Source organism: Prinia subflava, chromosome 2, assembly GCF_021018805.1.
Source record: "Prinia subflava isolate CZ2003 ecotype Zambia chromosome 2, Cam_Psub_1.2, whole genome shotgun sequence".
Classification (NCBI taxonomy): domain Eukaryota; kingdom Metazoa; phylum Chordata; class Aves; order Passeriformes; family Cisticolidae; genus Prinia; species Prinia subflava.
This window is the reverse complement of record NC_086248.1, coordinates 73,614,208-73,629,033: the sequence shown is the minus strand read 5'-3', so window position 1 is coordinate 73,629,033 and position 14,826 is coordinate 73,614,208. Positions and strand designations below refer to the sequence as shown.

At 37.1% G+C, this 14,826-nt stretch overlaps 1 protein-coding gene across 4 annotated transcripts in view; it reads left to right on the top strand.

Moving 5' to 3' along the window:
• SMOC2 (SPARC related modular calcium binding 2) overlaps positions 1-14,358 on the top strand; it is a 139,287-nt gene extending 124,929 nt beyond the window's left edge. For 2 of the 4 annotated variants that reach the window (XM_063390566.1, XM_063390568.1), the window contains exons 10-13: positions 6,401-6,503; positions 7,394-7,641; positions 10,010-10,053; positions 12,796-14,358. In XM_063390566.1, coding sequence (XP_063246636.1) covers positions 6,401-6,503; positions 7,394-7,641; positions 10,010-10,053; positions 12,796-12,819 — 419 coding nt within the window. In that variant the 3' untranslated portion in view covers positions 12,820-14,358. Of the gene's footprint in view, positions 1-6,400; positions 6,504-7,393; positions 7,669-10,009; positions 10,054-12,795 lie in introns of all 4 variants that reach the window. The other 2 variants (XM_063390565.1, XM_063390567.1) reach the window with 1 other exon arrangement.
• Positions 14,359-14,826: the final 468 nt, after the last annotated feature.

Here is a 14,826-nt window from a genome sequence, read left to right as displayed (position 1 = left end):
AAAGGCTGTGTTTCATGAAGGTTTCCAAGGAGTAAGCTGCTTAGATTAATTAAGTAATGTAAAAAACATCCCCACTAAGTCAAGTCCCCATAGTTCAATTTTTCCATCAAGAGACCAGAATTATGCACCTCGTTTCTGAGGTCACTTCCATAATTACAACAACATACATTCTTTGTAATTGCTTTTCCTTTTTAATGGATATTTAAATGGAGGTAATTAAATATGTTTTCTTTCATACCCTTCTCCTGAGAGGAAACATAACAACATGATGAAAATACAAGTGAATGGGAAGTAATAAATGTCAACTAAAAATAACTGCATTTTTACTCTATAAGCAGTATTAGTTACTAATTGTTAAGACTCTCAGAGTGATAATGGGGAGATTCAGATGCCTGTCATACTATATAAAATTGGATTCCAAAATTTTTCTGTTTAATAAGCTATTTTTAGAAGTGTTACTGTAGTCAGAGGTACTGGCTGTTCATCTCAGGTCCAGGCAGTCATGAAATATGGTATATAAAGCAGAAGTATAACTTTTTGAAAATCAGATCTAGTCGCGTTTCTCTTTTGCACACTTCTGGGGCCCTTTATAATTTTTAGACTGTTCTCTCTATGTCCTAGTCAGTGGGATGATTGACTTCTGTTACTGTGCCACCACTTTAATGAAAACATTGTGTTTCTTGCACTGGAGCTGGACCCACATGGCTCCACTGCAGGTCGTGACCAACCTGGGGTGATGAGCCTCTAATGGCTACAAGTCTGCAAACCTAAATGCTCCAAATGTCAGATCCTTCTCAGCATACTGAGATGTCTTTGGTCTCCACAGGTGAAGTAGATATTCTGTAGGTGTTGACTGCCAGATAGAAACATCAGTTTTCTTGTATCCAGTCAAGCAGCAAAGAGGCACAACTCCTTATGATCTGAATTTTTAGACCTTTTTCCTATTCACAGTCAAAACTAGAAAGGTAAAGATCTACAAGAGAATGTTTAAGAATGGCAAACAAGATCCAACATTTCTCAAGTTCAGCATTGATTTTTGGCTGGATGGCCTCTGAAAGGATTACAGTGTTTCAACTGGTTCATTGCTCCCTGCTGACACAGTGGCATCTCAGAGCTATTAGCAGCAAGAAATTAATTTCTCAAAAGCCTTTCAAACTTTAATGGAGGAAAAACCAAACTAAAAACTGGTAATTAGAAGAAGTTTAGGCATTTCACATTGCCTGTCTTATGCTTTGATGTTCTGATATGGTTTTCTTTCTCTTGTTTAGTAATAATAGTACAGGAACTGAAATAAATGCAATGGACTGTTTTTCCTATCAACAAAGGCCCTAGTCTTTGTCACTCAGTTGCCTGCTGAAGCTGCCTATAGGATCTTGTGTTACTGCTATGAATGTTTTTCCTTCTTTCTTCCACAGTTACCCAAAGAATAGAAGAATAGTTGGAGCCTAAATCCATTTATAAAACAGATACATACAGAATTAATCACAAGCTGTTTAACACCACCTGGGAATATAAATTATCTGTCTGGGCTTCCTCAGTTAACAGGAAAGAAGTGAAACATTTTAAGGGAGATTCTCTTCTATTCTAAGCAGTAAAAACCCCTCAGGTAGTTGGGATGAATGCCTTCTGAATGGGTTCCTTTATATTGAGCTTAAATAACTGTTATGGGTGAGACACCTCATTTCAGCAGGCTCAAGTTCAACAAATCCCCCTCAAAGCACTTTGGTATGATATGAATGCCTAGGGTTGAAGGGTAGGGCTTTGGGAGAGCATCCTTTGTTAACTCTTTAGTGTGGGTATATCCCTGGAAATGAGAACAGAAAGATAATTTTAAAATAGTAGCAAAAATAAAATTATATGCATGTTAAGAACTGAAATCCACTTCCTGCTCTTGTCAAGAAAAAATACTTCTTTTCTCTAAGACATGGAGATCTGGGGCTGCAAAGCAATGGATCAGTACCCCCCCTAGAGACAATATCCATTGTATTCTATTTACTTATTTTTGAAATATGTGTAAGGATATATGAAAGAGAATTTGTCTCTGAGCTTAACTTAATTCTTTTAAACTGTATGAATATTTAAGAGAAAAAATAAAATAAAATTATAAAAAAATGTGATACCTGTGGGATGTTAACAAGGAGAGGTAATAATGTCCTCAAGCCTTTTAGGATACAAAATAAGAAGCAGATAGTTTTTGTCTGTGAGAAGTTATCAGAAGCTGCAATGAGGGAAAAACTGAAATGAGACATAGAGTCATGGAATCAGAGAATTCTTAAGACTGGAAAAGACCTCTAAGGTCATGAAGTCCATCTGTTAAATAAAACTATAAAGGCACTGACTCTGTCAGTAAGACATGATTTGAGACCATGAATTTTTTTTTTGGGGGGGGGGAAAGGAGTCAGGAGGAGCTCAGGAAGTCCTCCAAAAAATGAGGAGGCCTCTCATCATGTCTAGACAAAGACAAACTTGTGGTTCACATGGATCAACAGAAATAAACTCATGACTGTACATACATGCGTGTATAGAATAAATGTCCAAGAAAAAATGTTTTTGTTGTATTGCATGTTCTCTCAGGATAACCAGTAGCACTGAAAAATTTTGTTAAATTTGTTTCTTCTGTAAAACACTGTTTTTCAGTGAAATCAAGGGTACAAAGGAAGCATGAATAGTTCTGATCATTCAGCTTTTTGACAGATCAAAACCTTACTTTCAGTCTTTTAGAGGTATTTCAATGGTCATTATATTTGAGTACACTGCTAAGCTTTATGTTCATATTAGCAAATGGAATAAAAAAGAAATTTTAGATTTGCTAATTGGAAGTTGTAATGCCTTTAATAACTTGAATGACCAACTCAAGACAGTTTTCTCTCTTGCAGGAAGACTAATGTAAAATCTCTTTTAAGGTGGTTAATCTTATCTATAGGATTCCCATTTTTACACAAATTAACAAAATGCTCTTCTAGCCATGACTTCAGATATGTTGTGAAAGATAATCGTCCAAGACTGACAGTAGTAGATTATTATCAACCAAACAGGGAGCTCCAAGGCACTAGGGTGCATATTTTAGAACGTTTATGGAAAACCTCTCCACATATTTAACTTCAAAAATCCATTATCAGTGCTAAAAGTAGTTATATGCATAGAGAGATGTGGATATGTGAGAGATAGAATGCATAATGATGATTCTCTGATTTGCTTTGTATTGTAGCTTAAATGAAGTGTTTGTGTATTCCTGTCATTTGTTGTATGTATTGTTGGTCTAAGGTTTACTCTGGGTAACACTATCCTTAAAGCAAACACTTCAGTCTGCATTCTGAACATGTATGTTAACTCCATATGGTTTCAGCTTCCACCCTTTAACAACAAATTACTATTTATGTAAGCTGTCAAATCCACATAGGACAGGCAGCTGCAGAAGAAGAAACTGAAGCCTATAAACCATAGTTAGAAGCATAAGGCTCCCATAAGAGACTAGTCTTTCCCTTACTGTATTTAGCCCAATAAGAGTGAATTATTCATTACAATCAAGCTAAACCTACTCCAGTCTTGCCAGTTTATCCACAAATTTGTTCAAAATTAAAGCTCAGCATGAAGCCCACAGGGAATTATTCCCAGTTAGTAACACCTGCAAAGAACAGAGATTTCACTGTGGAGTAGATTGCTGTGTGATTGCCCACATGTCAGCAAAACTTATAATTGGGAGAACATGAATATTTTCTCTGTATTTAACTGATGAAGATTCTGTGGGGTGTCATTTTACATTGAGTAGTAGAGTTATAATTTAGAATGTTTCACAGCAACCAATTTGGTTTATTTTAACAGCAATTTTTCTTTTCTATGAGATTTTTATTGCTGTCAGCTGCTGTTGCAACTTTATGAAATACACATTTAGAAACCGTTCTTATTCTTAGAAAAAATTGTCAGAGATGGGCTTTAAATTTTCTTCCTGTGGAATTTTCTTCCTGTGATTTCTTGTGAATTTAGAATTTTTCCCTGCTTAGCTGTATCTCATAAATGGCAAGCTAAGTGAGGATTTTGATCTCTATATTTGTAGCATATGTACACTCAAGCAGCTCCCTGGACAGCAGTGGAAACTACCTAAAGCAGATTTTTGTTTCTTCCAGATGTTTCAGAAATACATGCATAAATAATATGAAAAATTCAGGTGAGGCTCCTAAATCAAATTGGATATTCACATTATTAACTATCCAAAAAAAGGACAGAGAAAGAACAAGGTCAAATTGCCTTTTCTCCATGTTCTGCTGCATTGTTACGTGCTGAGGTCTTATTTTCTTCATTTTTCACAAGTCCTGTATCAATTCACAACTTACGTTTGGAGCAGAATTTAAGCTTGTGGCTGATGCTGATAATAACAGCTCCAACACAAAATGAGTAAAGCACAAAACATTCAAGACAGGCCTACACGGAGAGCCTCAGACACAGACTTTTCACCTGTCCTTTGAAGAGAGCCAGCTCTGACCCACAGTGCTGTCTTTGCTAGGAAGTGGTGGCTCTGAGCTCAGTAGGCTGCTCAGGGACTTGGTTGCGTGATTCACCCACGTTGGCAGGCTGACACAACTGGATGTGCCTGCTGCATGGGAACTGCCTGGCCTCTGCCTGCTCATCTCTGGACAAATGTGCTTTTGTGGCTTGCAAAGTTATGTGACCTCATTTAAATCACAATGCACAATTTACTTTCATGGCTGGAATGCCTGAACCTAATTTCTCAGCAAACTCTTTGCACTAGAGAATATGCACTGAATGGTACAGTTTTCTCTCCTTCCCTTATTTATATCTTGCCACCCTTCTAACTTTTGTTCCTTACAGGGAAAATTGAAGTGCTTTCCTCACTGAACTCACACTTCTAGTCATAGCTGCTAGATTGTTTGGTTTTGGTTTCTTGGGGGTTTTTTTTCATTTATTTTCTCTTTTTTCCAGTTGCAGGAAAACACCCGCAACTGATTAAACACTAAGGAGAAAGGGACATAATCTAACAGGGTAGCAACTGCTTTCATATGTGTGCTTTTAGTGCAGTGAAACTTGCCTCAGTGAATTCCTTTTATATACCTTTTACAGTTACTGGAATAAAATATCCCTGGTGCCAAAGGCAAGGAACTCATAAGTACATGAATGTGTTAGACAATAATATCTAGTGGGTACTCCTGCTGTACATAATAGCTGAGCTATTCTTACTGCAACACAACTAAGGGCTAATATAACACAGGTTTATTTCCTTGGATCAACATGGGATGTATTAAAAAATAATTTGCTGGACAAAATGAAGCTTTTCAGCCTCGTGTAGTCCTACTGCCTGCTCCAGAGGTTGCTGAGAAATGTAATAAAATACCAAATCCCTACTGACTGACTAATCCTCCTTTTCCACAACACTTCAAAGTATTTCCCTTTTTCACTTTTAAACAGAGCTATACTAAGTGGCTTCCAGCACAGAATTGTCTGTGAAAGTCCTGCTGTGGGCTCTAGCTTCAAGCTTGTAATCTCCATGTCACTGATCATGGATCATCCTCTACTTCAACTCAGCTGTTTAGAGGGTTAGAGGAAGACCTGGTGTTTGGCTCAGGGCTCTGGGGAAGAGGAGAGGAAGCAGGTGTATTGTATAAGCAAACCTCCATGTGTCAACATCCATGTGCTTGTCAGAGGAATTTATCTGCTCCAGCTGTGCTGCTTAAAGAGGGGATCTTTCAGTATATATTTATCTGACATACTCTGTGTCTGAAACATGCTGTCAGTTTCTTTGAGAGAAGAACTTCGTAGCACAGGAAATGTGATTATGAGCATGATCTAGCATCAACATAGGATCTCACAGTACGAACCAAAGTGCCAGCTAACAGCAGCTGATTGGGCTAGATGCCATGTGGTGCAAGTTAACCCTGGTCCAAGAGGAAAGGGAAGGACACAAGGAGTTGACTATCATTTTACAGAGAGGAGAACCAATGCACCAAAAGCATGTGTGTTGAAAAAACCAATGGAAAATAAGAGGAGCAAAAGTAGAAATCTGAAATAAGTATTGTGTTGTCAGCTTCTAGTCCATGTTTGTGTCTTGTGTTGTGTACAAACTTTCATTGCTTCAAAGCTGTTATTTTCAAAATGTGACACCCATGTTAAAGACATCTGAAAGAAGGAAAAATAATGGCCAAAAATGAAATACAGGGGCTCAGGGTATGCAAAAGAGATTCACACTTGCTTCACTTCAAGGGGTTGTTCATTTATTCCTGCTCTGTTACAGATATGTACATGAATTTAAATTATATTATGAACATATCCACAATTTTTGGAAATATGTGTACAGGGAGTAATAGCTATCTCAAAGTCTAAACTGTTGTTGGAGTATAAATGTTGTAAAAACAGGTAACAAGAAATGAAAAAAAAACTGATTTTCTAGGTTGTCCTGGTGCCAAGAAGAATGAGTTCCTGACAAGTGTTTTGGATGCATTGTCCACAGATATGGTGCACGCGGTCTCTGATCCGTCATTGTCTTCTAGCCGGTGGGTTTCAGATCCTTTTTGTGTGTCTTTAAAGGGATTCCAACAGTGGCGAATGGATAGATGAGGGCTTTGAGGAGCCTTCACAAAGGGTGAATTTCCAAGAACCTACCTAGGAGAGTTTACTTCAAAGTCACCACTGTGGACGATGTTCATCGAACAGAGATCCACTTGATAGAATTCTCAGCAGCACAGCTCAGGGTTTTTCTGCAGCTGCTGGTGCAACTGTGTGTCAGTCTTTGTTCTCCTCTCAAGGCTTTCATTCTTGAATGTGTGCTACCTTCCTGATGCATATTCTTCCTAGCTGCTTGCAAAACAAACCAGTGCTGTCAATAGTCACAGGTAGTGTTAAAAATGTGTAAGTGCTGTCAAACTTAGGGCATCTGCAGGTCAGGTACTTATCTGAGGAGACAGCATTTATTGTTATAGCTTATCCTGTAATTCAATACATTTAGGTGTTGTAGCTCTAAGACAATCCATCATGGGTTGTAATTGGAGCTTTGGGATTTGGCGATGCTGAGTGTTGATCAACTTCAATTGTTACTTTACACGTTTAAAGCATCTGCTCACTATGAAGCAGGCTTTTTTATTTCTCTCTCCACTTTTCTCTGTTTGAGGAGATTTAAAGGGAAAGTGCTGTTTACCAAGTATGATGCTGACCTCAACAGAGTTTCAGAGAGTACACTAAATGCAGATTCTAGCCCTTAGTGTGAAATTTAGGATATTGTTGGCCAAAGTGAAAAAAGAGAGATTCACTACAAAGAAGTTAGTGTCCAAAAGCAGAGAGATTTATGTAACAATGGTAATGGTCATCTGATGGTGATGTAATATTCTGAAATAAAGGTATTAAACATCAGAATTAAGACTAAAATCTCTTTTTTTTCTTGTTCCAGTGTTTCTGAGCCTGATCCAAATCATACTCTGGAAGAGAGAGTCGTCCATTGGTATTTCAAACAGCTAGATAAAAATTCCAGTGGTGATATTGGCAAGAAGGAAATAAAGCCATTTAAGAGATTCCTAAGAAAGAAATCAAAGCCCAAAAAATGTGTGAAGAAGTTTGTGGAATACTGTGATGTGAACAATGATAAGTCCTTGTCAGTTCAAGAATTAATGGGCTGCTTGGGAGTAACAAAAGAAGAAGGTAAAGCAGAAACAAAGAAACGCCATAGTAAGAATCTTTTCTCTCTGTCTTTTTCACTAAATTCTTCAAAGCTAATGAAGTCTGATATTTATATGTGCCAGACCTATACAAAATAAAAAAATACACCTGTCTAAAGCTACTGCAGCTGTTGCTTAGGGCAGAGGGCAAGAAAGTTGCTTCTGGATCATTTTGCTCCAACAGAATCAAAAACTTCCTGTTGCTTCTGACCTTTAAATGTATTATGGTAAGAAACCTAATAAGATAAAATAACAGTCATCAAAAAGCTATTCTAGTGTTATTACAGAACTGTGTTCTGAGTGAGTGGAAGTATCACACCTGTGCCTTTTGAATTCCTGGAAGGAAGCACATGGTTGAGCTTTCTAATGAATTCTCATTTTTTAAATGTGGTGTAGCGATGCAGAGAGGAATGTGGTCATCTGCCAAACAGGTGGAATAATGGCTAATGCACAGCCACCTTACCTTGCTGCCAAACTGGTAGGAAGGGGAACAAATAATTACGAAGTATAATAGTCCCTGCAGAATTCAATCACTCATTTTCAATTCCTGAAAATGGGAAAAAATAATTTAAAAAAAAGTAGTTCTAAACAGCAGCAGTAGATCCCCATACTTTGGGAATTTGTTGAAAAATGAATACAGGTAAATTGTTTTTTCTGGTACCTTAAAATGAACTGAGGACAGTGGAATAAAGGTCTCATTAGTTGTATTCAAGTCTAGAAAAGGAATACTGCAGAAAGATAGAAGAAGTCTACATTTTACTAATGAAGTAAATTGTCTATGGCTCACAGTAACAGATCTCTCAAAATAAGAATCAATCAGATCCAGGAATTTTTTCCTGTGACTTTTTTTGTGGACCTCATAATGATACTTTCCAAATTCCACTTAGATGATGAAGGTTAAAAAAATGTATATGAAGGTGGATGACTGTTGTTCTCTTTATGCTATGAATGTGGAAAGTGAAACACTTCTGTGTTTCTTAGGACTTACTGTGGATGAAATTTGGGTCCAAAATCTTTATGCAGGAGGTAAAGGAAAGACACAGCAAGACTGAAAGCAAACCCCAGGTTTTTTTGTCTTCATATTCCAGTGGAAAAAAAATACAAAGATTGGGATAATTGCTGTTTCGGAAATGAAAATTGTAAAAGGCATGAAATCATGTGAAGATCACACACATTTGGCTGAAGTAAAAATTGCATCCACCATAACTGAAGTTTTATAACAGATCTTCTCCAAAAAAATTTATTCAATCATGAGAACATTCAACTTTGGAAGGAAAAAAAAAACACCTCAGAAGTTTGGCATTGAAAAACTAATGATTTCCAGTTGGAAAAAAGTTCTTAACCAAATCATCGGGTTGCTTTACTAGAAGTACATAGTTTTAAGGATAGCACAATAAAAATTACTTTTGTTGGAATACCATTTTTCTATTTTGTTTCTCTTACTTGATAATTAAAATTTTCTTTCTGATACTCCTTTCTTGCACAAATGAAAGAAATTACCATTTCACTGCAGTTAGAGTTACATTTCTAGGAAAATATGATACTCTTGTCACCTAAGGTGTGAGAGCTGAGCTAAGGAAGTAGCTCTGTATCATTTCATGTGAATCCCAGGTGTCTTGTGTGAGAATAATTTGAAGCAGTATAAAAGCCAGAGAGTTGTAAAGCATGTTTTCTGAAGGGTGTACTAGCTGCTGTAGCATTTTTCAAGGTCTGATTTTGTTTCCCTTCGTTCCAGTACAGCTTGTTTGACCCACAGACTAAAATGGAAAGCCAAGAGAGCAAGTTCCTCCCCAGTATCACAAGTTTGCTTGGGAAATTTAGCTTTTGGGGGTTTTATTTTCCCCTATTTTGAGCACTGTCTATGACTTTGAGACTAAGAAGTTTAAAAAAAGTGAAAATTTTGTCATTTACAGATTAAATGTGAACAATGTCTTTGGCTTGTAGAACTGTTTCTGTGCAATATCTTTAATCAAAGTGAATGCTTTCCAGACAGTCTGCTTGTCCATGCTTCTTTACTGCCAGGGATAATAGACTATATTTACTACTAAAGATTTAGTAAGTTTGAAGTGTTCAACCTTGACTAGATGCAATCTCCCAAGCAAATTTGACATGTTAACTGGCAGGAGATGTTGTTCAACTTTTATAGAACTCCTTGAAATAAGCAACACCTGTATTGAGGAAAGAAAAAAGTAGATGTGTCAGCAAAAGATCTGAAATATTTTGTCTCATTTACTGAAAGCTGTGCACTTACCCTGCTCTAAAAAATATCTTTTCAGAATGAGGGCTTCAGTTCTTGAGGATAACTTATTTGAGGATAATATATTTATAATATTTTCTTTCCCTTCCTTTAGCGGTCCCTAGAACCAACACTGAGAGCACTTCATCCAGCAGGCAGGTGAGTACTGAGGAGAGCCAGATCTCCATTTCTGCCTCTCCTGGCTGAATTTCTTGGAGTTTTAGCAGTCATCATTGAAACTTCAAACTGCTTTAATCTGCTGTTCTGCAGAGTTGCCAGAAAAATGTAGAGCAACATCCCAATTAACAAATTTTGATTGAAGTTCTATGTATGGAAAGCTGAATCAATTACAGGTGCAGAGTAAATGTGCATAATTTGCAGAGTGGATTAGGCTTGCATGTGGAAGTTCCTAGGAAAGTGTAAGTTGACATATAGGACATATATAATAATTTGATGAGTGTAATTGAGCCCTTGTGAGTCTTCTGCATTCCTGAATGACAGCATTCCCATACACTTTTAAATGTGGACTACTTCATTTAACTTTAACTGAATTCTGTCAGTTTTTCTTTGTGTCACAGTATAGACAGAAACTGACATTTATTGAAATGAACAAAGCCATGCATTTCCCATGCCCTGTGAAAATCTATACGTTTCACAAACCACACTGCAGTATTATATGATGGCTTTAAAGAGCTTTTAAAATCTTACTGCAATGAAAAGTGCTGTCACTTTGAAATGCCTTTGCTGGCTGAGCAAAATGATGCTGAAGAACTGGGATTTGCATCACTCTGCTAATCTGCATTTAAATTAAAATTGCAGAATGATTGGAGAAGACAAAGTGTCAAGTGCCCTGACAACATAATCCGTGATTTTTTTTTTTTTAATCAATTTTCTGCAAAGACTTGATCTTGTTTTTAAAAATAGCACCAGCGTATGTCATCTGTGTAGGTTTGGCTGCTCAAACCATTCAGAGCTGCAAAAGGCACAAAAGCAGAGATTTTAGATGAATGAAAGGCGAACTTTGAAAGGAGAGACTCAAGTGAAAGGTCAGCAAAATAGGTTAAAAAAAGTGGGGTTTAATTTGTGTATGTCTGTTTTTATAACCATTTATTCAAAAGAAATTTTTTCTGGGCAATATTGTCATACCTTCCTAGTACTTTTGCATGATCTTGAAGGAGGGCTTGTAAGTCTAGTTCTTTGAATAGTCTAGCAAAAGAGTAATCTTCACACTATTCCTACCTCACTATTAGTTAGAGGACTTAAATTATTAATACCCACAAAAGCATCAATAAATGATGAACTGGTTTAAAACGTATTCATGTCACTATATTAAAAGAACAGCTCAGCTAATGCTGCACCTATGAAAAAAAGGAATTTGGCTAAAAACACTCCAAAACCCTAGTTGTGGTAAATCTCTTCCCATCTATCATAAAGTTAGATTAATTTGTTAAATTAATTAATTAGTTAACTTAACCCCAGGTGAACCTATCCACAATCCAAGAAAAAGCTTCCTCTCAAAGTTGCTCGTCAATTTGTTCCTATTTTATATCTCTGCCTTGTTTGATGTTAGGTTTGCACTTCCTAAGGCAAGCTCAACATTGGTTGTGGTTTTTACCAGAGACCTCCTACATACCTTTGATGGAATATAAAATATTCTCCCATCTACAATAACGTGATAAGTTTGTTTGTTTAAACAAGTGTTTGTGGTCTTAATTTTTCAGGTTTTTCCCGCAAATCACTTGCGCTTTAAACAAGACAGCCTGAAAACAATTACCCTGTCAGAACTCCAGAGCACTCAGAGAGGTCATTTTAATTATATAATGGCAATTACTGGCACACGTGCATTACACTTGAAGCATGACAAGCCCTCTCCCCTTTCTTGTAATCTGATACTGACTTGCTGAATTGGTAATAAAAGCGTCTTTAGAACATCTATGTTCTTCAATTTTGTCCAATAATTTTGGTGACTCAGGATCAATTATTTTAAGAGCTGTTGCTGACAAATGATAGCCTTAATTTAAGGCTGGCTAAGAAAACCATCTGTTGGCAGTTTCATACTGGAACAATACGTGGCTGCAAATGCAGAAGGTGGTTTCCATCACAGAAGTTCTCACTTGGAAGGAAGGTACTGAAAAGCATAGAAGCTGCTCAAAGGAAACCACCCATCTAAGAAGGCCTGATCAGATTTGCACCACTCAGGAGACACACACTCAAAAGCTTACTCTCTACAAATTTATTGTAGCAGTTAAATGTATGCTTATGTGTGCTTCACCACGTTTTTTCACATTTGTGCAAGTCTGTGTGTGTACGCACACATAGGAGCTTACTGAAAGAAAGCAGGTACAGAAAAATAGACTACTGTGCTGACTGAGGCACAGTGCTCTAAAAGAGGTCGCATAGGGGATGGGTCTGACAGGACTCATGTAGTGGCCAGGTATATTTCCCTTGCTCAGCTCCACCCTGTCCAGCAAACACACACATACATGTCCACAGGCTGTCAGCGAAACCTTGGGGAGCTTTGGCAGCCTAGCAAAAAGTTTGTAAGGAAAGCACAGATTATTTGTGAGACTTGGGCCAGCAGCCCATTCCTTATACAACACGTGCTGTAGGAGGTATATTGAACCAGGGACTTGCCCAGGCAGTTGCTAAAACTGTGTTTAAAGGGATTTAAATGGATTTAAAGGAACCATAGGTAAGTAGTCAAGATATTGCTCATACCCATGCTCATAGGTCCCATGAAGGACTACAGGGCAAGAATTTTTTTATTCCCTATATATATATATATATGCAGAACTCTTCTGATAGTTGCATATGGGTACTGCTGAAAAATGGAGATAGAATTTTATACTGGACTAATTGAAAACATCATTAACAATGCAAATTTTCCCAACTTCCTTTCAGCAAGTTTCGAAGAAGCAAGGGTGAACACCTTACTAATCCAAGGCAGATCTCTTTGACATGTGGGAAGATTTCCTCACCAAAAGGCAATAAAAACAACTGTAGTATTTGCACTTTGTACTTAAAAATGTAAATTCACTTTGTAGAAATGAAATATTTAAACAGACTTTTTTTAATCTGTGAAAGTAATGGCTAGTTTTGAAAAATTATCACATACAATGTATGTGTATTCTTCTGTTGTCTGAAATATGTAAAACATGTTGGAGATGTAAAAGTTTGCATTTAAACCATTTTTTAAAAAAAGAACTTTTTGGCAAACAGTAGCATAGAAACCTGATTCTATGTATTTTTGGTTTCAATAGTATACCTTGTTTTTCTTAATACTGTCATTTAAGTAGAGTTATGCTGAAAAATCTACTGTAATCTCAATTTTGTCCAAGCAGTGTTGAATGTTTCAGGTTTGCAGGACTGAGAGAATTATGTAAATTGCTGTTTACTTGGTTTTGCAGATTTTACTGAACAGGTTTTTCATTGGTGGCAATATTTTATTTCATTTTGTTTTTATTGTAATTTTTAGCCTTTCCAAAGATCATACAATGAGAATACAACCACTAATGGATTCAAAAAACTGTTATTCTACTTGGGATGCTTATAGAACAATGTATCCTTCTATCAATTTTTGAAGTGCCTTTTTTTAATAAGTTTTGGTAGGATTTTTCTCCTGTTTGCTTTCACTTGGGTTATTAACACAGCAAAACAAAAAGGAGTAAGGTGGGTTGTAGTGTCACTCCAGCCTAAAAGCATGTTTCCATGGTCAGTGTAAAGCTGAACAGAGTTCATATGGGTCAGACTTGTAAATTTTATTATCATGACAGGGAAGGATAAGCATTTTTCCTCTACACCTGGCTACCCTTATCAACCCTTTGGCTTGCCTGGAGGCCCACTAGAGGAGAGGCTATTCACATTGCCCCTGCCTGTAGCTTTTTGTTTGCTGACTGAGGAAACTTCTCAAAAGTTTTCGTACTTTCTCCATCATTTTTCCCCCCAATGCTTTTTTTTTTTTTTCAAATGTGTGTCTGAGGGGATGTGAATCTAAAGCAGGGGAACCCAAATGAAAAAAGTTTTACTCTTGAACAGCTGTGAGTAACAAGCAGCTGGGCTGATCGATGCAGTGGTAGAAGGACTTCTGGCGTCTAGGAGCTGACATGAGAAGGCAGGAATGGAGCAGCAAGCAGTGATTTCATTACGGTTTGTTTAAATAATGTGTAGGATCTGACATGTGACCAGCTACTCAGAATAGCCCCTGCTTGAGCTTGTACCTGGAAAAGTTTTTTGTGAATGAAAAGGTGTCATTTCAATTCCAACATATTCTGAAGTGATAGGAAACACTCTATGCAATGGAATTGTATCCCAGAAATTGTGTAATCTAAGCTCTGGCAACAGGAGAAACCAAGGCAACCGTGTGTTATCTTGTATTTTTGTTTTAAAAAGTATTTGTTATTCTTTTATAATGTTAAACTTTGAAATTAATCTTCTTTATAGATTAAAGATTAATATGTTATCAAACTATGCTGGTGACTTTTCTTTTGCAACACAGAGAGACATGTTTGAAAGGTTTGAAAGTAGATAACACTTCACTGAGTGACTTCACCACTGCTTTGAGTTTACCAGAAACCTCATGACCTCACAATTCTGTCCATCTTCTTCCCTCGCCTTTACTGAATTCTCTTTTAAGATCATTCATCTCTTAGTTGTATCATTGCTTCCTCAAATTCTCTATATAGCTTCAACCTGGTCTCTTGCTTCTTCTCACAAAAGTGCAAAGTAGCATAGCTAGAGATGACACCTTTTCCCCTCCATGTGAGTGTGAGCTGCAGGGCAGCTTTCAGCCTGGCTGCAAACAATGAGGAGAGAGAAGCAATCCCTCAGAATTCACAATGCCTGCTTAGGTGGTCACAGAGTGGTTAATAGCAGCATTTTGTAAGAAGCATTTCATTCCATTACTATGGCCTTTGGAGACAATAAAATGTAGGC